General features: G+C 37.4%; 1 protein-coding gene across 1 annotated transcript in view; it reads left to right on the forward strand.

Annotated features, from left to right (window-relative positions):
* Positions 1-27,291, forward strand: part of DNAH7 (dynein axonemal heavy chain 7) — a 784,664-nt gene that overhangs the window by 623,185 nt on the left and 134,188 nt on the right. Inside the window, exons 53-54 of the mRNA XM_053698573.1 lie at positions 1,356-1,532; positions 6,923-7,084. Of these exons, the coding sequence (XP_053554548.1) occupies positions 1,356-1,532; positions 6,923-7,084 (339 nt within the window). The remainder of the gene's footprint in view (positions 1-1,355; positions 1,533-6,922; positions 7,085-27,291) is intronic.

Raw genomic sequence — 27,291 nt, forward strand, 5'->3', positions numbered from 1 at the left:
CCTGTCTTTTTAAGGCAGGTCTAAATTTTAATTTAAACTACAGTCACCACTGCACCCCATTTTTTCTCCTTTCTAGGCTTGTTTCGGTCGAATGACTGGATATGGCAGTTAGGGGAGGAGCTATATAGCAGCTCTGCTGTGGGTGATCCTCTTGCAACTTCCTGTTGGGAAGGAGAATATCCCACAAGTAATGGATGATCCGTGGACTGGATACACCACAAGAGAAACAAATTTATCAGGTAAGCATAAATTATGTTTTTTACCTCTGTGATTACTTTTGTATCTAAGCCTTATTTTAGTTCTTTTGCCAGACTTGTATTTTAGCCAATCAGTGCTAACTCTTAGGTAAATCCAAAGGAGTGAGCACAATGTTATTTATATGGCGCACGTGAACTAGAGCTGTCTGGCTGTGAAAAACTGTCCAAATGCACTGAGATTATAGGCGGCCTTCATAGACTTAGAAATTAGAACATGAGCATACTTAGGTTTAGTAATTTTATGATAAAAGTAGATTGGAAAGTTGTTTAAAATTGCATGCTTTATCTAAATCACTATGTGCAGAATTAAGTAACATCATCCTAACAACATCTTAAAAAAACAAAAGCGATTAAGAGATTTGCCCCTACATTCAGTTCAATGGCGTGATCTGGCTTACTGTGATTAGACAGTGGGGCTGCGACATGCTTTTGTGAAGAAAAATAAAATCAGAAGAGACTGGCAATGAATGGAACGTAAGTATAGTTTTGGGGGGGAATCTCTCAATCTCTTGTTTTTTAAGGTGTCGCTAGGATAATGTTACATAATGCTGCACATAGTGCAGAATTATGTAGCATTATTTTTTATGTTTACTGTCCCTTTAACCAGTGCTCTGAGGTTGCAGTATTCATTCTAGCGTAAATCGCGATTGCGCTCATGCGTTTGCATTTACTTTCAACTTATAATACGCATGCTCCTTCTGAAACTCGCAAACAGCCACGATAAACCTGATATCACTCGTGAGTTACTATTAGCGCGCTACTCGTAATCTGGCCCTATATATAGTAAAACCTTTTAGGAGGAAGTAAATATTGATTTTAAAGTTCCTTTAACTGTTGTAAGTTTGATCTTTTAAGTGTTTACTGTTTTTCATCTGTTTGGTCAACTTTATGAATAGCAAAGACAGAAAGCTCTGTAGAAGACAAACATGAACTTGCAAACATTGCCTTTCTGAATCACCAATTCTTTTAAGATTTGTAAAGCTATTAACCGCTGGTTGTCCTGGATGGCTGCATTGGCACCCAGGTTTGCCAAGCAAAGGATTAAATGATGCAAACGTATTAAATGCTTCAATAACAGTATTCACCATGTACCACTAGGTTATTCCAATGGTGCAAGAATTTGTGACTGAAAAATTGGGACGACCATTTATTGAACCCCCTCCATTCGATCTCTCCAAGGCATTTGGTGATAGTCACTGCTGTGCTCCACTCATTTTTGTTTTGTCTCCTGGTGCTGATCCAATGGCAGCTCTATTAAAATTTGCAGATGACCAGGTAAGTGCAGACATTCATACTTTTAGAGTTGATGCAATTGCAGTAGTTTTCTGTTTAGTGCAATAGAATTTTATTTTCAATCTTTATTATGAATTCAATTTCCATAACAGATGTAACAAAGATAAACTACTAATTATCAATATTGATTGTAACAGAAATGAAGCATCCTCTGTGCATCAATCAAACTATGATCATGACATTGCTGCATCTTTAGCATCCATTTATTACAGTCTCAGTAACAAGTTTCAAACCAGATATAATAACAATTATAGCTATTTGCCTGACCAGGACCTCTATCTGAGAGTGAGTTGTAAACAAAAAAGGTTCCCGGGTACAGGTTTATTAAAAGAAACAAAAAGTAACAAGAACTAATGACAGATTAACAATCTAGTGGTGTTCAATGCACATACAAAATATTACATTTCAGTTTCCTATGAGCGAGTGTGCGCCTACAATTGGTTATCTACATTTATATTGCTTTCTAAAGAAAAAAATATCTATGTTTACAATTTCAAACAATGAGTCTATTATATTGTTGCCATGTCATTTTTTATGAGCTTTTTTGTCAGGCACATTTATATACTAATATATACTTTTTTTTTATATACATTGTGATTTTGGCCCTTAATTGAATATCTGGAGCAAAAGAGGGAAACATACGGCTAGATTACGAGTTGTGCGGTAGGCTGAAAAAGCAGCGTTAACAGGTGCTAACGCTGCTTTTTCACTACCGCTGGTATTACAAGTCTTGCAGGTTTAGGGGCACCGCACACTTTTTTGGCCTTACAACAAACCAACTTACGTAAACTTTGTAAAGTCTTTTTTCTATGGGACTTCCATAGCGCCGGTATTACGAGTCTGTCCTAGGAGGCCAAAAAGTGAGCGGTACACCTTCTACCTCCAACGTCCCTAACGCATTTTAAAGTCAGTAGTTATGAGTTTTATAGTACAGCGCCGTAGCATAAAACTCATAACTAAAGTGCTAAAAAGTACACTAACACCCATAAACTACCTATTAACCCCTAAACCGAGGCCCTCCTGCATCGCAAACACTATAATAAAAATTTTAACCCCTAATCTGCCGCTCCGGACATCGCCGCCACTAGAATAAACATATTAACCCCTAAACCGCCACACTCCCACCTCACTAACTCTAGTTAAATATTATTAACCCCTAATCTGCCGTCCCTAACATCGCTGCCACCTACATTATACTTATTAACCCCTAATTTTCCACTATGGACATCGCCGCCACCTACATTATATTTATTAACCCCTAATCTGCTGCCCCCAACATCGCCACCACCTACCTACATTTATTAACCCCTAATCTATCGTCCCCTAACTTAAATATAATTAAAATAAATCTAAATTAAATTCCTATCATTAACTTCATTATTCCTATTTAAAACTAAATACTTACCTATAAAATAAACCCTAAGCTAGCTACAATATAACTAATAGTTACAGTGTATCTAGCTTAGGGTTTATTTTTATTTTACAGGCAAGTTTGTATTTATTTTAACTAGGTAGACTATTTAATAACTACCTAGCTAAAATAAATACAAATTTACCTGTAAAATAACACCTAACCTTACACTATAATTAAATAAATTCCCCACATTAAATACAATTAAATTAGCCAATTCACAAAAAAACAAACACTAAATTACAGAAAATAAAAAACAAATTACAGATCTCTAAACTAATTACACCTAATCTAATAGCCCTATCAAAATAATAAAAGCCCCCCCAAAATAAAAAAAAACCCTAGCCTAAACTAAACTACCAATAGCCCTTAAAAAAAAATACAAACACCCCCCCATCAGTAAAACCCACCACCCACACAACCAATCCCCCAAATTAAATACTAACTAAAAAAACCTAAGCTCCCCATTGCCCTGAAAAGGGCATTTAGCTCTATTGTGGCCCAAAATCCCTAATCTAAAAAATAAACCCACCCAATACACCCTTAAAAAAATCCTAACACTAACCCCCGAAGATTCACTTACCGGGAGAAGTCGTCATCCAAGCGGCAAGATGTCCTCAACAAAGCCAGCAGAAGTGGTCCTCCAGACGGGCAGAAGTCTTCATCCAGATGGCATCTTCTATCTTCATCCTTCCGGCACGGAGCGGGTCCATCTTCAAGACATCCGACGCGGAGCATCCTCCAATCGGAATTAAGGTCAAACAAATCCTATTGGCTGATGCAATCAGCCAATAGGATTGAGCTGGCATTCTATTGGCTGTTCCAATCAGCCAATAGAATGCCAGCTCAATCCTATTAGCTGATTGGATCAGCCAATAGGATTTAAGTTCAATCCTATTCGCTGATTGCATCAGCCAATAGGATTTTTTCTACCTTAATTACAATTGGCTGATAGAATTCTATCAGCCAATAGGAATCTAAGGGACGTCATCCTGGATGACGTCAATTAAAGTGATATTCATTACGAAAAAGCCGTCGGAAGAAGAGGATGCTCTGCATCGGAAGGATGAGGATAGAAGATGCCGTCTGGATAAAGACTTCTGCCCGTCTGGAGGACCACTTCTGCCCGTCTGGAGGACCACTTCTGCCGGCTTCGTTGAGGACATCTTGCCGCTTGGATGAAGACTTCTCCCAGTAAGTGAATCTTCGGGGGTTAGTGTTAGGATTTTTTTAAGGGTGTATTGGGTGGGTTTATTTTTAAGATTAGGGACTTTGGGCCGCAATAGAGCTAAATGCCCTTTTAAGGACAATGCCCATACAAATGCCCTTTTCAGGGCAATGGGGAGCTTAGGTTTTTTTAGTTAGTATTTAATTTGGGGGGTTGGTTGTGTGGGTGGTGGGTTTTACTGTTGGGGGGTGTTTGTATTTTTTTTTCAGGAAAAAGAGCTGATTTCTTTGGGGCAATGCCCCGCAAAAGGCCCTTTTAAGGGCTATTGGTAGTTTAGGCTAGGTTTTTTATTTTTATTTTGGAGGGGCTTTATTTATTTTGATAGGGCTCTTAGATTAGGTGTAATTAGTTTAAAGATCTGTAATTTGTTTTTTATTTTCTGTAATTTAGTGTTTTTTTGTGATTTAGCTAATTTAATTTAATTTATTTAATTGTATTTAATGTAGGGAATTTATTTAATTATAGTGTAAGGTTAGGTGTTATTGTAACTTAGGTTAGGTTTTATTTTACAGGTAAATTTGTATTTATTTTAGCTAGGTAGTTTTTAAATAGTTAAGAACTATTTAATAACTAGTCTACCTAGTTAAAATAAATACAAACTTGCCTGTAAAATAAAAATAAACCCTAAGCTAGATACAATGTAACTATTAGTTATATTGTAGCGAGCGTAGGGTTTATGTTACAGGTAAGTATTTAGTTTTAAATAGGAATAATGTAGTTAATGATAGGTTTTTATTTAGATTTATTTAAATTATATTTGTTAGGGGGTGTTAGGGTTAGGGTTAGACTTAGGTTTAGGGGTTAATAAATTTAATATAGTGGCGGCGACGTTGGGGGCAGCAGATTAGGGGTTAATAAGTGTAGGTAGGTTGCGGTGACATTGGGGCGGCAGATTAGGGGTTAATAAATATAATGTAGGTGTCGGCGATGTTGGGGGCAGCAGATTAGGGGTTCATAAGTATAATGTAGGTGGAGGCGGTGTCCGGAGCGGTAGATTAGGGGTTAATAAATATAATGCAGGTGTCGGTGATGTCAGGGGCGGCAGATTAGGGCTTAATAAGTGTAAGATTAGGGGTGTTTAGATTCGGGGTTCATGTTAGGGTATTAGGTGTAAACATAAAATGTGTTTCCCCATAGGAATCAATGGGGCTGCGTTACTGAGTTTGACGCTGCTTTTTTGCAGGTGTTAGACTTTTTCTCAGCCGGCTCTCCCCATTGATGTCTATGGGGAAATCGTGCACGAGCACGTGCGACCAGCTTACCGCTGACTTAAGCAGCGCTGGTATTGAAGTGAGATATGGAGCTAAATTTTGCTCTACACTCACTTCTTGTCTTTTAAAGCCGGGTTTCTGAAAACCCGTAATACCAGCGCTGCAGGTGAGCGGTGAGAAAAAAATGCTTGTTAGCACAGCATAGCTCCTTACGCAAAACTCAAAATGTTGCCGATAGATTTTGATAGGAGATAAGTACCATAGGCCAGTAATGCTACCCATAGTGTAACTTGATCATAGGTGAGCCTTATCCTTTTACAATGTATTATTAAAGTCCCCCACAGTTACCACCTATAATGAAAGTTTATTCCATTAATCAACCAGCCTTTCTGTGAAAAATTGCTTCCACAAATTACTCTTAAACCTGCTACCATTCATATTGAGATCATGACTCCTTCTTTTGGTGTTGATCTTTCGAAAGTACTTACAGCCTCAACTGTAAGCCCTTTAATACACTATCATGTTTCTATCATATCATCTCTTTCTCTCCTCTGAGCTAAGATCTGAGCTTTTGATAACATTTAAAAACATATAACTAGATAAACTAGATAAAATTGTCTGTTCTTAACGAAATGTAAGAACACACACACACACACACACACATATATATATATAACAAAAAGACCACAAACATTAATTTTATAATTATCTTACAAATTCTGTCAACAAATTATCTTTCTTTCAAGTAAATTAAACTGTTGAAAGCAAACATCAATGATTTTCTATAAATGTTCAACAGTTAAATTTAATATATTTTTGTGACGAAGTGGAATCTGTCGTAATTAAGCAGTTATTTAATATATTTACACTAAAGCATTTAGATTTGTTCTAAACACATGATGAAAGAAAAATAATTATTGGAGTTAGAGAATGTATATGGTTGTTATCAAATCACTTTTTGGGTACTATCAAATTATTAATGGCTTGTACATTAAAATCATTTGCCAAAAGCAATAATAATAATTATATTAACTCATTTAGTTGTCGTGCATCTGAATTACAGGTTATTTGATCAACTCTATGCAAGAGTGGAGACTGATCAAGTGTATACCAAAAGTTTATATTGAATACTGTACAATGAAATATCAAGTCAATCCAGTGTTCAGAATAGAGATTGTTGGCTTTGTACAAATGTAAATACTGAATTTATTCCACCTCATACACATTATAAGACAAAATGTCTTCATATATGTACGGGCATATCACGTCATCCTGCGTGAACTAAGTTTACCCTCATGTCTTTACCCCTACCTCATGCACAAAGAATAGGTTGGAAAAGTGACACAAATGTTTGGATATATGTGACTTGCTTCATTTTATTGTCAAATATTTTCCCTCTCTGCTATGCTAGGGAGGTTTGATGAGCAATGCAAGAAAATGAATGAGCCACAACAAGAAAATTATTCTATAAAATAGATTATGCTGTACAGTTATGCATGTGTCTTTTTTTTTTACTTTATAGGGCTTTGGGGGTTCGAAGCTAAGCTCCTTATCTCTTGGCCAAGGACAAGGTCCAATAGCCTTAAGTATGACAGAAAAGGCCATTAAAGAGGGAAGCTGGGTAGTTCTTCAAAACTGCCACTTAGCTACATCATGGATGCCAATGCTAGAAAAAGTCTGTGAGGTAAAAACATTTTTTTGTTGGTTTGTTATCTTAAGTTATACTTTATTCAGAAAATGTGTGCATGCTGATGTATTTTTGTATAATATATTATATCATTATTTTAAATTCTTTACATGAATATTTCTAAAATAAAACAGAAACACTTAACACAATATACTTAAAGGGACAGTCAAGTCCAAAAAATACTTTCATGATTTAAATAGGGAATGTCATTTTAAAGAACTTTCCAATTTACTTTTATCACCAATTTTGCTTTGTTCTTTTCGTATTCTTAGTTGAAAGCTAAACCTAGGAGGTTCATATGCTAATTTCTTAGACATTGAAGACTGCCTCTAATCTGAATGCATTTTAACCACTAGAGGGCATTAGTTCATGTGTTTCATATAGATAACATTGAGCTCATGCACATGAAGTTACCCTGGAGCCAGCACTGATTGGCTAAAATGCAAGTCTGTCAAAAGAACTGAAATAAGGGGGCAGTCTGCAGAGGCTTAGATACAAGGTAATCACAGGGGTAAAAGGTGTATTTCTATAACAGTGCTGGTTATGCAAAACTGGGGAAAGGTTAATAAAGGGATTATCTTTCTTTTTAAAAACAAAAATTCTGGTGTAGACTGTCCCTTTAACACAATATAATACCTTACAATAATGAAGAATAGGCCTTTTGAAAGATTAGTTTGTGTAACCACTCTGAAAGCTGTTGAGAATTCTCTTGTGGTGATACTGTGGCATTGAACAAACATTTGGAACCTGCACTCAAACTGACATCTTTGATTTCCCTTACCAGAGATATTTAAATGTATTAGTCATGACCAATAGCAATGGTAATTGTTGTCCTTTTACCCTCACACTCAAGGTGTTCTTTCTCTTTTTGGCAAGTATCCACTTTTCAGCTATAATGCTTGTCTTTAATCTTTATCCTTAGCCTATGTTTACACCTAATGGCTCATTCTAAAGCTAAGGGGTTACATAAGACCCTCATTTCCCTAACTTTTAAGTTCATACTTGAACAAAATTAGTCAATCACAGTAGTTTCTCAGGGATTGTATACCACGATAAACTGCTTATGCACAGCATGTGGATTCTAAGGCATTTGACTGTGCTCGTACACAGCTAACTGGCTTCTTTCTGTCTCCGCTATATGGATGCAATGCATGTGTTCTGGTTGTATGCATGTATATATTTTTCTAATTAGAACAGTACATAGTTTTGATTGGACACTCCTACTGTAGGCTACAAACAGTGTTCTAGCTGGGATAGGTAAGGAAATGCCTCTAGTTGAGTTCTTTTAAGCTTTCTAGGATTTGCTGAAGATTAAGTTATTGACTATTTATATTGTTGGAAACATTTTCAAGATGTATTTTGTTGTTTCTAATTAACTAGAGTCTCATCTTCATTTGCCAAAGAGTGTTCCCATGATCTTACCATATATATGAAAGCTCCTGCAGCTTTCATAACTATTCTAACAGCTTTAAAAGGCATTGACATGTGCAATCACTCATTATACAGATAAGGCATTTCATTTTTAAATAAAGAATTGTTGTATATAGTTTGTTAAGATAAGCAAGCGATTATAATTTCGCCACTGGAAGGTGTTTTACAAACTCTTTTGGCATTCTCTGCAAAAACTTGCATCTAGTATAACATTTTATTTACATTTCCACATTGCTCAGCTGTGTTTTCTTAGTTTCATTTTATCTTCTTCACTACAATAAATCTATAAGAACATTGCCATTTAAGCATCTTGGGAAAATAACTATCAGCTCCTCTTCTTCACTTCCCCCAACTTTCTCCAATAATTAGTGGATTTATGAAGGGAGATGACCAAAATAATTGACATAAACTATATTTCTTTAATACAGGTGGTGAGAGCCCATGATCCATTACTCCTGGGAATTACTCTTCCCTACCACTAGGAGGAGGCAAAGATTCCTCCTACCTCAACAGTAACTCATTCTTGTCTTTGCCTCTACTGGAGGTGGTTGAAGAAAGAAGATGTACATTTGATTCTTCAGAGAGGGGGGTTAGATTGAGTTGAGGCCCGTTTCCCCTCAGAGTACAAGTGCTTGTCAGGGGGATTTATTTGGAGTATTGGTAGTGACATATATTTCACCAGGGGGATTTAGTCACAATCCTTGCCATGGGGTTCCATTGCTTTTTGCGTTGTAAATATACTCCTATTTCAGTTCCTCTGCAGTTATGTTTCAGAACTAGTCTTGGCTTCGTACTGGTTTCCTCCAGTAGCAAAGTGCCCTTGGGTAAGTACTATATTTTTATTTACTTGGCACTCTATAAGCCATTTAGGTTATCATTATAAATCTTGTTATACATGTTCACAGCCTTGGGACAGTTATATATGTTGTCTGATATTTCCCCTTATAAAGTGTTAATATGTTTATTTTTTATTGCACCATTTTTTTCATGCACGTACACATTTCTTGACTCTTCGGCGTTTTCACGCAAGTATTGTGACGCACGCTAGATTGGTTTGAGCACTTATATTTTTTGATGTACAATGACCTTCAGGTCTGCATGTGTCAGCATGATAGTGTGTGTACTTTTTGGCACCCTTTTTGATTATATATATATAACGTAAGTTTGACGTGCACCTCCCTTTACAAATGTGCTGTCTAGATGCAAGATGTACTTCTCTTGTATTAGTGTTTTTTCAAATAGTAAGTTTTAAAGAGGGTTTTTTTGCATAAGGGGTAAGTGTCTCTCTTTCTTTAAGAGCTATTTTAACGGAGGTGTTATCATTTAACTTTGTTTTCTGCGTTTAACTTGATTATTAGTTTTTTTTGCAGTTATGGAGCCTTGTAATTCTGTCCCTAAATCTGCCTTTAAAGCTGGGTCATTTGAACATTTTACTACCAGTATAAAATGTTTATATTGTTATATGCTCAGCAATCTTTCGTAATAAATGTATTAATGTTTTAATGCATTCCGACCATTACTACTACTGTTCTTGCTCCTTTTGTTTGTTCCTTACACAAAGAATATACTACTTTTCTCCTGGAATTATGAACTTCATTCGAACAACAGTGAAATGATGGTAGCTATGTCTCTTTCAACTAAGCATAAAAGGTCAGTTCAGAATTTATTTTCTTCTAGTTCTTAGCCTGCTAAGGTTAATGTTTCTAGTTATGAGGCTGCTGTGTCTCTGATCTTTTTACTCCTTTTATTTCATTTTATGTTAAGCATATTCATTCTCTTTTTTATTTTTTACTTACTTTAGAGGTTACACAATCCTAAAGTAGATAGGGATATACCAGTTAAATGTTACTGTATATACTGTTTAATCCCTTGGTGTGTTTCTTGTCCCTGTTGCAGTTTGTGAGATTATATTTAGAAATTGGACTAAATCAGGTATTCCTTTTATTTCTTCTCTAGAATTATTATTGAGCTTTTGGAAGCTAGTCTCAAAATGGTTGGGGCTATTTTTACTGTGGCTATATGTTCTATCATTCTTTTTGAAGATAGTTCTTCCTTTATAGTCCCTTTAGTCAGGAATTTTATTTCCTTCCTGAGGAAGGCTTATTTGCAAGCAAGTTATAGTTTCAGTCCAGTTATATATTTTGCTGATGTGGCTGTTGCTTGATCTTTGTATTTCTGGGCAGTTTTCTTTTGATTCTGCCAGTTAGTTTTTTTAAACCTCTTATGTTGTTTAAATGAGCTTTCTTTTGTTGGCACTCCGTAATGCTAGAGTCTTTAGCTGTTCTTTCTAGAAGTGCATTTTAATTAGAATCTGGTTTACTGAAATTATTTCTAATTCCAGACTTTTATCTCTTTCTTTACAGAGAGAGATTTTATTTGGTTCTGGTTTTGAATTTTCATTATTTCTACAGTGTCTTGGGTTAAGGAGCTTTTCTTCCTCAAGACTAGTAGTCCAAGGGTATATTTTAAGCTCATATTTGGGTTTTGTCCCTTTCATCAGAACAGGGCTTAGAAATCTTTTTCCACCTTGTATTGAAATTCTTCTGGTTTCGTCTGGAAATAATAGGATAGTATTTGCTAAATGTTTTAGTGCCTTTTACTGAATTTGAGCACTATAATTTCTGTTTACAAGGCTGCAAAGTTAGATACTAGGCCTTTTTTTGGCTTGGAGAATGCTGTCAGGGCCAGTGCCCTTTAGTTTAATTGGAACAGGCCTAAGCAGTTTAAGATATTTTCCCCATCTGTGTTTGCATGTAGGTGCAGCCTTCGATCGAGAGGCTTTGACAGGGGGGTAGGTAATTCCTTTTTCAGGAAGCTTGGTTTTAGCCTGTTCAGGATCCTTGAATTCTTATTCTAGTCTCAAGGATATCAAATAGGTTTCAGATCAAGGCCTCCCAAGGGAGGCATTTCTTCTGTATTATGTTTCTAGGAACTCTGTAGGCTCAGTTAGCTATTCATTCATCCTATTAATTGTTCCATAAGTAGGAAGGAACTTTCAGATCTATTCTGACCTAGAATTTTTTAACAAGTTTCTAAAGTTCCTACTTTCAAAATGGAAACTATTTAGACGTTCTGTAGGCTCAGTTTATGTCCTCAATACATTTTAAGGATGCTTACCTTTATTTTCTTATTTTTTGGGAACATTGTTAGTTTCTAAGATTAGCTTTTTTGGATGAGCTTTTTCAGTTTGTTGCTCTTCCGTTTGGTCTGACTACAGCTCTCAGAGTATTCTTAAAGGTGTCTTTATTGGGGGTTTTAAATATTCAGTTTCTATGGCAGAGCAAAGATGATTGAATCTGGGATTTGCCTGTTAAAACTTTCAGTCTCTGTTTTTTTTTCATCCAGCTGCTCTTTGAATGGAGGTGTCAGTTCTCATGTTTTTGGCTTTGGTTGCTTTTCCATTTGCTCACTTCCATATGAGTCCTCTTCAGCTATGTATATTTTCCCAGTGATACAGTGAGCTTTCTCAGTTGTCTCTGAGGAATTATTTACAATCCAGAACATATTTGTTTCTGTCTTGATTAATGAGCTATTAACTCTTTATGCAGGGGGATTTTTTGTCTGTAATCTCTACAGATGCAATTTTTTTCAGGATGGGGGGGGCGTCTGAGGGTCTCATAAGGCATAAGGAGTTTGGTTTCCTCAGGAGGCAAGGTTACCTGTTAATGTTTTTAAACTCTGTGCAATATTCAGGGCCCTTCTGAGCTGGCCCCTATTGTAAGGGAATTTTTTTCTCTGTTTCCGATTTGACTATGTTACATCTGTAGCTTATGTTAATCGTCATGGGGGAATTTACAGTTCCCTAGTTATGAGGATAGTATCTCTAATTCTTTCCTGGGCAGAAGCGTATTGCTGTCTGATTTCTGTTGTTCATTTTCCAGGACTGTGGTCTCTTCATCTAATTATGTCTATTAGATAATAGATCTTTGAGGTCGCCCACAGATAGCTTTGGCGGGCTTCCCGGTTGAATATTAATTTCCCCAGTTACTGTGTAAGAATTCAGGGATCTTTGAACTATGTTTGTTAATGCTCTGGTAGTTCAGTGGCCTTTTATTCCAGGGTGATTGAAAAGATTTGTTAAGAAGAGCTTTGGTCCATCTCTCTCCAGCTTGTTCTTGCAGTATTTGGTATGCAGATCTGGATCTGTTATCCAGTTTCTCTCTTTGGCTGCTTATTTTGCATTGAGACCTTCTATTTTAAGATCCATCTTTATATCCCAAATTCTAGTTCTCTTGTCTCCCACAAGTAACAGAGTATCAAATGCTTTAAATGTTTAAAGGATATAGTCCCAAGTGATGGTGTTCTTCACAGTGATCCAGGGATAACCTCAAAGGAAAAAAGATGAACACATATAGTGATTTTCCCGTGATAATTTTACAAGCAGAAACCTACTAGAAAGCAAAGAGTACTAAGACTAAAGAAGCTGAGGACTTTTGACAAGGGAAAAAGTTGCCAACTAGAAATTGTCAATCTACAAGTGTTATGTTCTGTAAAGTTATGTGTTAGAACAGGTGGTAAATAAGTTCAGGTACCTAGTATCCGCTATAGCAGGACCACTCAGCCTCACACCAAACCTTGGATTCACACAGATTTAACTTACAGGAATCCGGTTTTGCTCATTGAACTGAGGGTCACTACTGCAGGGTACAGAGTGAATACGGAGCTGTCACGCAACCAGGTTACAGGATGTCTGTATCTCAACAGATAGGAGGAGTATCTATAGATAGGATAGGAAGTTAATCAACTAATTACTTAGTGATTAAATGTGATATAACTGACACATATACAAAGAAGATAGGTAGTGAAATGGAATGTAATACAAACAGATGTAGTACAAAGAGATATTGTTATTAGGCCAGAATGTATTTGTTAGGAATTCAGCACTTCAGGGAATATCATATGTAGTTAGAATGATATTTTGGATTATGTTAACAGATATTGTTTATGCAAGGATAAGTTAGTAACAAACGATAAGTCACTTAGTCAAGTTCAAGGTGGTCACAGCAAATGATGTTAAACAAGCAGCAGTTCAAACAGAGTAGGCAATGTAACAGGCAGTTGAAGTTAATCCTGCAGTTTAGTGATAGTAACAGTCATTGAATACAGTGCTTAGGTAGTTTGCTTATTTGAGAGACATAATGATATCCAAATAGAATAATAAAATATACAGACCAATTCCTGATGGTTATTTGGAAGGCTAAGTCAGAGCCAGATGAAAGCCTTACGGTATCCTGAATGCTTGTTTGTTGAAAGGACACAGCGCGGTACACGCGCTGCAGACACGCTGAGATGCCGGGTGTGACGTCACAGCCACCCGGTGTAACAGTTAGGGAATTGAAAGCTGCTCCTTTGGTTCCTAAGAAACTGCAAGTAATAAAAGAGGCACACCGGCACACAGCAATGAAGGATTAATGTAGGCTGCAAAGATTCAAAGCAACAAGTAAGAAATCCCCACAGATTGAGGAAAGGGCTAGGTGTCTTCAGAGAGGAGTCACATTAAGTAACTGATTCAAATTACCAAGCGAGGAGCATAGAGAGGATTCAGAATTAAAGGGACAGGATTGTAATAGTGAATACCCTGACAGGACACCCCCCTCAAGGAGCCGCTCAGCGGATCAAGGACTTGGACGGTGTGGATTCCTCCTATGGAACAAGGAAACCAAGCGCGGAGCCATAACATTAGTAGCAGGCTCCCAAGAATCTTCTTCAGGTCCATAACCCTTCCAACTGACCAAATACTGAAGGTGGTTTCGAAAGTATCGAGAATCTTGAATAGAATCAATCTCGTACTCCTCATCTGTCACATGAGTTAAAGAAGTATCCATCGAAGATGTAGCCCTGATAGAAGCATAGGGTTTAAGGAGTGAGACATGAAATGTTGGATGAATTCTCATGGAAGAAGGTAGTTGAAGAGTGACTGCATTAACATTAACAACATTCTTAATTTCAAAGGGACCCAAATAAAGTGAAGCGAGCTTTTTGGAAGGAACTTGTAATCTTATATTCTTCGTGCTTAACCAAACTTTATCTCCCACCTTATATTCGGGAGGTTTAGAACGTCGTAGATCGTAGTAATGTTTTTGAGCTTTTTGAGCATTGAGTAGTAGTTGTTTTACAGTGGCGAAACCTTTCACTAAGGTATTGATTTTATCATTAACAACGGGTATAGGAGAGTTTTTCGGAGTCTGAATGTCATAAGAAGGATGAAAACCGTAGTTAAGGAAAAATGGAGACATTTTAGTGGAGGAATTGAGCATGTTATTATGAGCAAATTCAGCAGTGGAAAGGAGAGAATGCCAGTTATCTTGTTCTAGAGAACAGTAACAACGGAGATACTGTTCCAGGGCTTGATTTGTTCTCTCAGTCTGCCCATTGGTTTGTGGATGAAAAGCTGTACTTAACCTCCTAGAGATGTTGAGGGATTTACAAAGATGTTCCCAAAATCTAGAGGTAAACTGAGAACCTCTGTCACTAGTAATGGAATTTGGTAGACCATGTAATTTGACAATATGATCTATGAAAAGAGTAGCTGTTTCTTGAGCTGTGGGTAGACCTCTATGTGGCAGGAAATGGGCCATTTTAGAAAAAAGATCAACAATGACCATGATAGTGTTGAAGTTAGCAGAAGGTGGCAGATCGACAATAAAGTCCATAGCAATATCTGCCCAAGGTCTTTCAGGTATTGGAAGAGATAGAAGGTATCCGTAGGGACGTGTATGTTGATGTTTTTTAGTAGTGCAAAGAAAACATGTTTTGATGTATTGCTTGATTGTATCAGACATTTTGGGCCACCAATAATTCCTTGAAAGGATATGAAGAGTCCTATGTACGCCAGGATGACCTGCTAAAGAGGAATCATGAGCTGCTGCTAAAAGTAGATTCCTGAGATCCTTGGGTACATATAGTTGATCATGATGATAGAACAGTTCATCAGAATGTTTATTTAAATTGAGGTGTGTTATTAATGAATCCTCCTTCTGTTGCAGCTTTAGGGTCTCCAAGAAATCGTTTGTTAAACAAATGATTCTGTCCGCAGGTATCACTGAGGCAGGTGTCAAATGATCTTGTGGCTTAGGAGGTATACGAGAGAGGGTATCTGCCTTAAGATTCTTAGAACCTGGACGATAGGTGATCACATAATCAAAACGTGAGAAGAAAAGGCTCCAGCGGACTTGACGAGAAGTCAGGGTCTTGTTTGACTTTAAATACTCTAAGTTATGATGGTCTGTGTAAATAGTAATAGGAAATTTTGTACCTTCCAGGATATGCCTCCAGAATTCCAATGCGGATTTGATGGCAAGCAATTCCTTATCACCAATACCATAGTTTATCTCAGCTGAGCTCATGACACGAGAGTAGAATGCAACAGGATGTAATGGCTGTTCTTGAGAGGCCCTCTGGGATAGAACAGCCCCTATTGCAAATTCAGAAGCATCAACCTCAAGCGTAAAATGACAACTGGGATCTGGGAATTGCAAAATAGGGGCTGAAGTAAATTTATTCTTGAGGGTAGTGAAAGAGTCCTGAGCTTTACTATCCCATGAAAACCTGATATGTTTCTTAGTTAAAGTTGTTAATGGTTTGACAATATGTGAGAAATCTTTAATGAATTTTCTATAAAAATTCGCAAAACCAAGAAACCTCTGGACATCTTTTTTACTTGAGGGTACTGGCCATTTGAGTATAGCTTCTACTTTACTGGTCTCCATAGTAATCCCAGTAGGAGAGATACAGTAACCCAAAAATGAAATAGAGTTAGTATTAAATATACATTTCTCTAGTTTGGCGTAGAGATGATGTTGTCTTAAACGAGATAGAACTAATTTTACATGTTTTAAATGATTTTCAAAAGTGTCTGAATAGACAAGAATGTCATCTAAATAGATAACAATACATACATCCAGAAGGTCGTGAAAAACATCATTTATGAAGCACTGGAAAGTGGCTGGGGCATTGCAGAGCCCAAACGGCATTACTGTGTATTCGTAAAGTCCGTATCGTGTACGGAAAGCCGTTAACCACTCATCCCCTGCTCTCATCCTGATTAAATTGTATGCGCCCCTAAGATCGAGCTTGGTGTAGATGGTGGCACCCTGAAGGCGCTCAATTAGTTCTGGAATGAGAGGCAGGGGATATCTGTTTTTCTTAGTACATGTATTCAGTTGTCTGTAATCTATAATGGGGCGTAAACTGCCATCTTTATTTTTCACAAAAAACATAGCAGCACCTGCAGAGGAAGTGGATGGACGTATAAACCCTTTTTTCAAGTTTTCGTCTAGATATTCCTTAAGGTGTGCTAGTTCAGGTTGGGACAAAGGATATATATGACCATATGGAATGGTGCAGTTAGGAATGAGATCAATAGGGCAGTCATACTTCCTATGTGGTGGAAGTGTGGCTGCCTCAACCTTATCAAAAACATCAGCATATTCTTTGTAGCAATCTGGTAATGTCTCTACATTAATATGACAAAGTGTATGAGAATCAGTGCAGAATTGCTTGCAGTACTGAGAATCAAAAACTACAGTAGAGTCTGTCCAAGAAATAGTGGGGTTATGCATAGACAACCACTGAATACCAAGTATCATAGGGTAGACAGAACTTGGTAAAACATCAAAAGATATCAACTCAGTATGCCCTGAGTCTGAGGTAACCTTAAGTGGAACTGTATGGTGTGAGATAGGACCAGAACTAAAAAATGAACCATCAACCAAACGGATGGCTAGTGCAACAGTCTTTTTTATTAGTGGTATTTTGTGCTTATCAACAAAAACTAAATCTATGAAATTCCCAGATGCTCCAGAGTCAATTACGGCCTGTACGTCTATCTTCTGCTGATCCCACTGCAACGAGAGAGGGATTGATAAATGAAGCAAATTATTATTAACCATATTAACATTGTGCTTAAATCTCACTCTCTTACCCTTCTTTTGACGAAGGAGAGATGGGCAATCCCTTACGCCATGATCCTTTTCGGCACAATATAGGCACAAATTAAGCAGTTTGCGTCTGGCTTTCTCTTCAGGCTTTAGAGGGCCTCTAATCACAGCAACATCCATGGGTTCATCAACATTCTTGGTAGCATGGGTAGGAAGATTTACATGATAGGGAGTGTATTTCTTAGGAGTAATGTCAGTTGTGGATTTTTCATATTTCCTTTCCCTGAGTCTCCGGTCAATACCAATACATAAAGTCATGAGATCCTCAAGAACATCTGGAATGATACCTCTAGCAAGTTCATCTTTTAATGAGTCACTGAGGCCCAAGCGAAATTGATTTTTCAGAGCTGGGTTTCTCCATAAAGTGTCAGGAGCCCATCTTTTAAAGTCTGTTATGTATTCCTCTACCATCCTTTTCCCTTGGCGTAAGGATCTCAAAGCTGTTTCAGCAGTATTCTGCTTGTTATGATCCTCATATAAAAGGGACATCGCAGAAAAAAAAGAATCAAGAGAATTTAATATGGGATCATCAGTCTCATAGAAAGCGTTGGCCCAAGATTTAGCTTCTCCACGCAAAAAAGAAATCACAGTCAAAACTTTGATTCTGTCAGTAGGATAAGACCTAGGTTTCAAAGTGAACATAAGAGTGCAAGAATTTCTAAAGTCTCTGAACATGGACCTGTCCCCAGAGAATTTCTCTGGCGGACTCACAACAGGCTCCGGTGTAATCACAGAAGTAGAAGGTTTAGTTGCCATATGCTCATTAATAAATTTTCTAATATTCCGGTTCTCAATTTGTATCTCTCTTAAACCCTGTAACATACTATCCATACTTTGTGCTAGAGAACCCACTCTATTGGATAGCTCACTCAACTCCATGATAGTGGATAGAGGTACTTTTATTTGGCTTGGTAATATGTTATGTTCTGTAAAGTTATGTGTTAGAACAGGTGGTAAATAAGTTCAGGTACCTAGTATCCGCTATAGCAGGACCACTCAGCCTCACACCAAACCTTGGATTCACACAGATTTAAGTGAATACGGAGCTGTCACGCAACCAGGTTACAGGATGTCTGTATCTCAACAGATAGGAGGAGTATCTATAGATAGGATAGGAAGTTAATCAACTAATTACTTAGTGATTAAATGTGATATAACTGACACATATACAAAGAAGATAGGTAGTGAAATGGAATGTAATACAAACAGATGTAGTACAAAGAGATATTGTTATTAGGCCAGAATGTATTTGTTAGGAATTCAGCACTTCAGGGAATATCATATGTAGTTAGAATGATATTTTGGATTATGTTAACAGATATTGTTTATGCAAGGATAAGTTAGTAACAAACGATAAGTCACTTAGTCAAGTTCAAGGTGGTCACAGCAAATGATGTTAAACAAGCAGCAGTTCAAACAGAGTAGGCAATGTAACAGGCAGTTGAAGTTAATCCTGCAGTTTAGTGATAGTAACAGTCATTGAATACAGTGCTTAGGTAGTTTGCTTATTTGAGAGACATAATGATATCCAAATAGAATAATAAAATATACAGACCAATTCCTGATGGTTATTTGGAAGGCTAAGTCAGAGCCAGATGAAAGCCTTACGGTATCCTGAATGCTTGTTTGTTGAAAGGACACAGCGCGGTACACGCGCTGCAGACACGCTGAGATGCCGGGTGTGACGTCACAGCCACCCGGTGTAACAGTTAGGGAATTGAAAGCTGCTCCTTTGGTTCCTAAGAAACTGCAAGTAATAAAAGAGGCACACCGGCACACAGCAATGAAGGATTAATGTAGGCTGCAAAGATTCAAAGCAACAAGTAAGAAATCCCCACAGATTGAGGAAAGGGCTAGGTGTCTTCAGAGAGGAGTCACATTAAGTAACTGATTCAAATTACCAAGCGAGGAGCATAGAGAGGATTCAGAATTAAAGGGACAGGATTGTAATAGTGAATACCCTGACAACAAGGCACCTACTTTTCAGCATTTATCTGAGTTTAGAGGTAGATAGCATGAACATGGGGTCTGTTTACCTACTGGCTGGAGATGGAAACTTAAGCTTTAAGGAAACTCTCTTTCAGCAGATGAAAGTATAAAACAGTGTCATAATTTCTTCATGATAGGAAGATTTTAGATACTCAGGATTGGATTTGTTATTGACCAAAGATGGCAGCTGCTTATAGGCATTCTAATAAGAGAGTGCCAGTATGGCTGATCAAATGATACATCTCATGTAAAACCCGGTTGCCTTACATTTTATGTGTTTCAACCTTTGAATTATGGTTGCCAGATGCCAAATATTTAACTGGACTGTCTAGTATTTTTAGATGTACTCATGGCCATATAACCGACAGCAGGTGATTTGATGTTTAGAGTAATAATATAGTTGAAAGAGGCTTCAGATCTTTTTACTGATATGAGATCTGGTATAGGTATAAAACTGAAAGAGACCGACAGCAATGGGGGCTGAGTCCTGTGTGAACATATGACTGACAGGATGTGTAGAACAATTTAATCTGATTTCAGCTGTGATCGTGCTTTAACCTACAACTTTTCCTCAATTACCCACTTTTTGGTGGGTGACAACAGAGAACCTCGTTTTAGACCGAAACAAAATAAACTTTGCTGTGCTATTGCCACTTCAGTAACAGAGATATTATTGTGGGACTATAGTAGAGCATGCAGATGCTATTGATGTCATCACCATGTGACACCTAAGTAACAGGCATCATGCAATGCCTGAGATGAACATTTTCATCTTTCTGTTATAAATAAGACTTTAAACATGACAACCAACAACTGAGTATTCATATAAATTGGGAAATTACTGTAATATAGATATATGGGTTAGAATTCAGCTCATTGTCCTTATGAAATATGCTACATATTATCAGAATTAACATTTAAAGACAAATTACTTCCAAATGTTGTTCCTTGAACAAGACTTCACTTATAAGAATTTGTATACATTTTCAGCTTTACTTTCTAACATTGCATTTATGTTTGTAAAATGAGTAGGTTTTAAATTATACAGAAACAGATTCAGGAGGTGCTCAGCAGACGCACAAAAACTAAAGCGTATATATTTTACAGTTTATTGTGGAAGCATAAATTGAGGGCCTGTTCTCTGATATTTTTCGATTCTACAGACACCTAGTTTCGTTTGTTTTAGCTTTGTGAGGCCACATAAATCTGACGCAAATAAGTATTAGAATACAACACTTAATGCTTTTGGAACACCTCTGTTCCAATTTCCTGTCTTTATTATTAAACCCTGCAATATCCCCAGTAATTAATATTAAAACTATGTCCAAAAATGTACATTAAAATCATTTTTATTTAATATATATATATATATATATATATATATATATATATATATATATATATGCATTTTAAAAGGGCTTTTTGTTCAGATAATTTGCAGGGATTTAATACTATGGATAAATTTCTAAAAATAAAATAAAAAATAAAGCATGCTTATCCTATCTCATCTGCTGCAACCAAATAAGGATAGTTACAAATAAGCTGTTGCACTGATCTAACCAATTATTAGTTAAGATGTTGCATGGTCACATAACTATATATACCTGGAGTATGCAATGATGTCCTCTGTAAGGTAAGAAGGACTTTAATGAGCTATTCATTTTAAATGAAAATATAAAAGAATCAGTTGGGTTTTGATAGTCTGGGCATATTTCTCTTTTTAGCAAGTCTCATGCGGCTCACTTTACTAACAGTATGCACAATGCCTGTTTTATGTCCCTTTAACAAATTCTATGTGTTCCTTTTTACGAAGTTTCAATATTTGATTGGAAACCATCAAGCATGAAGCAGGTTTAGCCAATCGGGAATTACTTGAAGATGGTAAACATAGTGTACAATATGAATGTGGAAATGAAATTGCAAAAAAAAAGAATCTCAATATTTTGTAACTGCTCAATGTCAGTGAAATTGTCATTGTGTGTAGTCCTGTCTCATTTCACACTACTCTGTCCTTGAAAACATTCTCATCGATTGGTTCAGAAATAACTATTTACGTTTGAGTCAGATCTGATAAAATCTAAGCCACATCCGCAGTGAATGGGATTTTCATATTTAATGTGTATTCAGGGTAAATTGGATTTGTTCTTAACTTGAATTAACACCGGTTCTTATCTTTTGCCATTACATAAATGTGCTTGAACCATAAAAGATTTGTCTTCTTAGAAAAATTACAGAATCCAGTTCATGCTTTTTATTGTCATTTTACTATATACTGTATATATACAGGGAGTGCAGAATTATTAGGCAAATTAGTATTTTGACCACATCATCCTCTTTATGCATGTTGTCTTACTCCAAGCTGTATAGGCTCGAAAGCCTACTACCAATTAAGCATATTAGGTGATGTGCATCTCTGTAATGAGAAGGGGTGTGGTCTAATGACATCAACACCCTATATCAGGTGTGCATAATTATTAGGCAACTTCCTTTCCTTTGGCAAAATGGGTCAAAAGAAGGACTTGACAGGCTCAGAAAAGTAAAAAATAGTGAGATATCTTGCAGAGGGATGCAGCACTCTTGAAATTGCAAAGCTTCTGAAGCGTGATCATCGAACAATCAAGCGTTTCATTCAAAATAGTCAACAGTGTTGCAAGAAGCGTGTGGAAAAACCAAGGCGCAAAATAACTGCCCATGAACTGAGAAAAGTCAAGCGTGCAGCTGCCAAGATGCCACTTGCCACCAGTTTGGCCATATTTCAGAGCTGCAACATCACTGGAGTGTCCAAAAGCACAAGGTGTGCAATACTCAGAGACATGGCCAAGGTAAGAAAGGCTGAAAGACGACCGCCACTGAACAAGACACCCAAGCTGAAACGTCAAGACTGGGCCAAGAAATATCTCAAGACTGATTTTTCTAAGGTTTTATGGACTGATGAAATGAGAGTGAGTCTTGATGGGCCAGATGGATGGGCCCGTGGCTGGATTGGTAAAGGGCAGAGAGCTCCAGTCCGACTCAGACGCCAGCAAGGTGGAGGTGGAGTACTGGTTTGGGCTGGTATCATCAAAGATGAGCTTGTGGGGCCTTTTCGGGTTGAGGATGGAGTCAAGCTCAACTCCCAGTCCTACTGCCAGTTTCTGGAAGACACCTTCTTCAAGCAGTGGTACAGGAAGAAGTCTGCATCCTTCAAGAAAAACATGATTTTCATGCAGGACAATGCTCCATCACACGCGTCCAAGTACTCCACAGCATGGCTGGCAAGAAAGGGTATAAAAGAAGAAAATCTAATGACATGGCCTCCTTGTTCACCTGATCTGAACCCCATTGAGAACCTGTGGTCCATCATCAAATGTGAGATTTACAAGGAGGGAAAACAGTACACCTCTCTGAACAGTGTCTGGGAGGCTGTGGTTGCTGCTGCACGCAATGTTGATGGTGAACAGATCAAAACACTGACAGAATCCATGGATGGCAGGCTTTTGAGTGTCCTTGCAAAGAAAGGTGGCTATATTGGTCACTGATTTGTTTTTGTTTTGTTTTTGAATGTCAGAAATGTATATTTGTGAATGTTGAGATGTTATATTGGTTTCACTGGTAAAAATAAATAATTGAAATGGGTATATATTTGTTTTTTGTTAAGTTGCCTAATAATTATGCACAGTAATAGTCACCTGCACACACAGATATCCCCCTAAAATAGCTATAACTAAAAACAAACTAAAAACTACTTCCAAAACTATTCAGCTTTGATATTAATGAGTTTTTTGGGTTCATTGAGAACATGGCTGTTGTTCAATAATATAATTAATCCTCAAAACTACAACTTGCCTAATTATTCTGCACTCCCTGTATATATATATATATATATATATCTCCAAATAGTCATGCAGTTTCCAGGCTGCTCTTGAACAAAATTATGTAACATCCAAAAAAATCAGGCACTCTCCGGTTTTAAATTCCACAGTTTCTTTATTGTGATGTTTCATGGTCTTTAGCCCCTTCCTCAGACTCAAAAAACATATACAATAACCATCAAACTTACCCTCCTATATATACCCCACACCGTGCATCAGATTCAACTCAGGTGTGTCGGATCAGCGTCCCATTAGCGCTACTGCGCATGTGCCAACAGCCCATTATGGCAACACACCTGGGCCAAATCAAAAAGCTAAATCATAAGCACAATACAGTTAAGTGCATATTAACACTGCAAGCAAATACTAGGTAGCCATATTACTACCCAATTAGCGTCAGAGCTTCAATTTGATGAGCACCCAATTAGAGTCATACTTGACATTAGCCGAAACACGGGCAATTATGAGCGCAACAAGTCCTAGGTTAAACATAATAGGTCTCCAAGTGATGTCTCTATAGAACATATGTAACATCCGTTAGCCGTATAATCAATTGCTACAAATCAATCACTAACTCATTGCTTACACGTGAATCAAACATCTGACAAAAGTAATATGCACGAGATGTCATTAATCGAATTCATCTGTTCACAATAATATCAAACCAACATTTAGCGCTGCCCCCTGTGTCATCATAGATAGCCTATAAATTAGTGACCACCCGTATTAGGTTAAAAGATAAGGCTGTCATATACGATTCCCTAAGTTATGGCAATAAAGTATAACATATCACTAGCCAACAACAAAAAGTCATCATTCTACTATGTGTTTAATTTAACATGTGCTTCAGATCCTCATAGTGTATTACTCCAAACAAGAGCTTGATTGTCTGTTGACATGTGCCTTATTAAAATATATCATATATCATATAGATAACCATAGGTGTTAGATGTCTAATGATATCCTGATACAACACTTTATCTATGAGAGGACAACAGCTGTTATAGATAGGTCTACACAAAGCATATGTTACATCCGTTAGTCGTGTAGCCGGATGTTAAAAGCCAATCACCCGCTTAATGCGTAAAAATATGTCAAACCTCAGACAACAGTAATCTATAAAAGACTAATTGAATGCATCTGTTCATAATGATATCACACAAGTGTTTACCGCTGCCGCATGTGTCATCACAGAAAGCCTGCTAATTAGTGGCCACTCGTGTTAGATATATAGATACGCTGTCATGTATATAAATAAAAATCCCCTACGTAAAGGCAATACAATAAACGCATCGCTAGCTGGAATAAAATACAATACAATAGTCATCATTCTACTATGTGTTTACTTTAACTTGCACTTCAGATCCTCATAGCATACGTACTCTAGATCAGTGCTATATTGTCAATTAACATGTGCCCTATTAGAGTATAGCATACAGCCCCCATGGATGTTTGTCCAGTGGCTATTGCTTATCCTGTTTAAGACATTTTATCTATGGGAGAACAAACGCTGATTGTGACAAGGTTCACATAGTTATTCTATACTGCATGTACATGTATCCAGTTTTAATCAATCAGTCTATGTGTAGGTATATCTGATGTTAGACTATATAAATAAATATAAATGACTGAACCTGAATATAGCGCTAGCATATTGGGATTAGCATAATTACCCTTAACAAACTTAATATCCATATATTGTACTATACTAGAGAACGCTTCAATGCCCACTAACCTGTATATAACTAGGAACTAGCATACTATTCCAAATGGAAACTCAAGGGGCTAATGGCTATTGTAATCCTGTGTGAGTGGGTAGCACTTCCCTATTCAATAACACTAACTATGTTTAACAGGTAAGCAATACTGATGTCCAGCATATAAACACATACATTCTCAGTTGATAGGTCAATAGGCAGGTATAACAGCCTGCATCACTCCTTAATCCAAGTCCACAGGGGCACAAAGTCTAAACAGGTCTAAGCTTATATATACAAAATTGAAATTGTAAATTAATTGACATCCATTGCATCTTTAACACCTATGCCATAATACAACTAACTACCTGATGAACCATGATGTATAATATACAATATCAAAGTAGATTAGCATTTCAGAGGAAGCAGTGCATGTCCATATTGGTATTCAGTCCTCTAGGTATTAACGTTTGTAGAGTAAAGATCCATCTGCTCTCTATCTGTAACAAGAGTTTTGCTCTATCCCCACCCCTAGCAGAGGTGGGACATGATCGATGATCATATATTTAAGCTCCGATGCTGAGTGTTTGGCCAGTTGGAAGTGTTTTGTGACCGGTTGGTCCATCTTGCCCGTTGCCAAGGCACTTCTGATAGCACATCTATGATTGGCCATGCGGGTCCTCAGGTCGTCATTCGTTTTACCTACATAGTACCTTCCACAGCTACAATGTAGCAAGTATACCACATACTTAGTGGTGCAGGTCAGGCGAAATCTTATGTTATATCTTTTGTTGGTCCAGGGGTGCGTAAAGAATTTACCTTGGGTTAGGCCATTACAAGGGGTGCATCCACTGCACCTATACCATCCCTTTCTGGGTGTTCCCAACCAAGTGCCTGGATTGTAGCTTGGTTTAAAATCCGGTCTCATCAAGATATCCTGTAGTGACCTGCCTCTTTTATACCCAATCCTAGGGACATCATAGTTATGTAGCAGAAGACCTTTATCACTTCTGATCGTTTCCCAGGATTACTGGTGCTTCCCATTTGTCAGGAGTAAATGTAGTCACAAAGGTGAGTTTCTTCTCCGTTTCAGTGTTGGGGTTCTTTTTCTTTAGGGCCTCCTCTTCGGTAAGGTTTCCAACTTCATTCATTGTGGCTTGTAGATTCTTCTCATAGTACCCCCTGTTTCGGAATTTTCTATTCATATCCATGAGTTGTTCATCCCTTAGTGATTTCACAGAGTTATTCCTAATCACTCTTTTAAATTGTGATTTGGGAAGGGCTTGTTTAAGGGGGATGGCAGCTGTCAGCCCTAAGTAGGGAGTTCCTATCAGTCTCCTTGCTATAGAGAGTCGTTTCAAGATGTTGTTGTTTTTTTAAAAATTCTAAGATCCAGAAAGTCGATGTGTGTTTTTGAAGATGTCAACTTGAATTTCAAATCGTCAGAAGTCTGGTTCAGGGTATCAACCCTGTTGGTTTGATATTATTGTGAACAGATGTATTCGATTAATGACATCTCGTGCATATTACTTTTGTCAGATGTTTGATTCACGTGTAAGCAATGAGTTAGTGATTGATTTGTAGCAATTGATTATACGGTTAACGGATAGAGACATCACTTGGAGAACTTTTATGTTTAACCTAGGACTTGTTGCGCTCATAATTGCCCGTGTTTCGGCTAATGTCCAGTCTGACTCTAATTGGGTGCTCATCAAATTGAAGCTCTGACGCTAATTGGGTAGTAATATGGCTACCTAGTATTTGCTTGCAGTGTTAATATGCACTTAACTGTACTTATGCTTTTGCTTTTTTGATTTGGCCCAGGTGTGTTGCTGTAATGGGCCGTTGGCACATGCACAGTAGCGCTAATGGGACGCCGATCCGACACACCTGAGTTGAATCTGATGCACGGTGTGGGGTTTATGTAGGAGGGTAAGTTTGATGGTTATTGTATATGTTTTTTGAGTCTGAGGAAGGGACTAAAGACCCTGAAACGTCACAATAAAGAAACTGTGGAATTTAAAACCGGAGAGTGCCTGATTTTTTGGATGTTATTTATATATATAAGGTAAAAAGTCAGTTTAAAATCCTCCACTACGCACAAAATATAGAGAAAATAACTAATTGTGTAGTTCATTTAACAAATCTAGACAGGCCAGAAGGCTTGTTTTTCCCACAGAAAACCTCTGAATTACATTGTTTCCAATGCAGCAAAGGATTCTGGGTAAGATATGCAAATGAGGTTCACAATGACACACATTTTTACCTTAAGTCTGCTTTTCAGTAGATGCCCTTTA

The sequence above is a fragment of the Bombina bombina genome, chromosome 1 (genome assembly GCF_027579735.1).
Source record: "Bombina bombina isolate aBomBom1 chromosome 1, aBomBom1.pri, whole genome shotgun sequence".
NCBI classification, from domain to species: domain Eukaryota; kingdom Metazoa; phylum Chordata; class Amphibia; order Anura; family Bombinatoridae; genus Bombina; species Bombina bombina.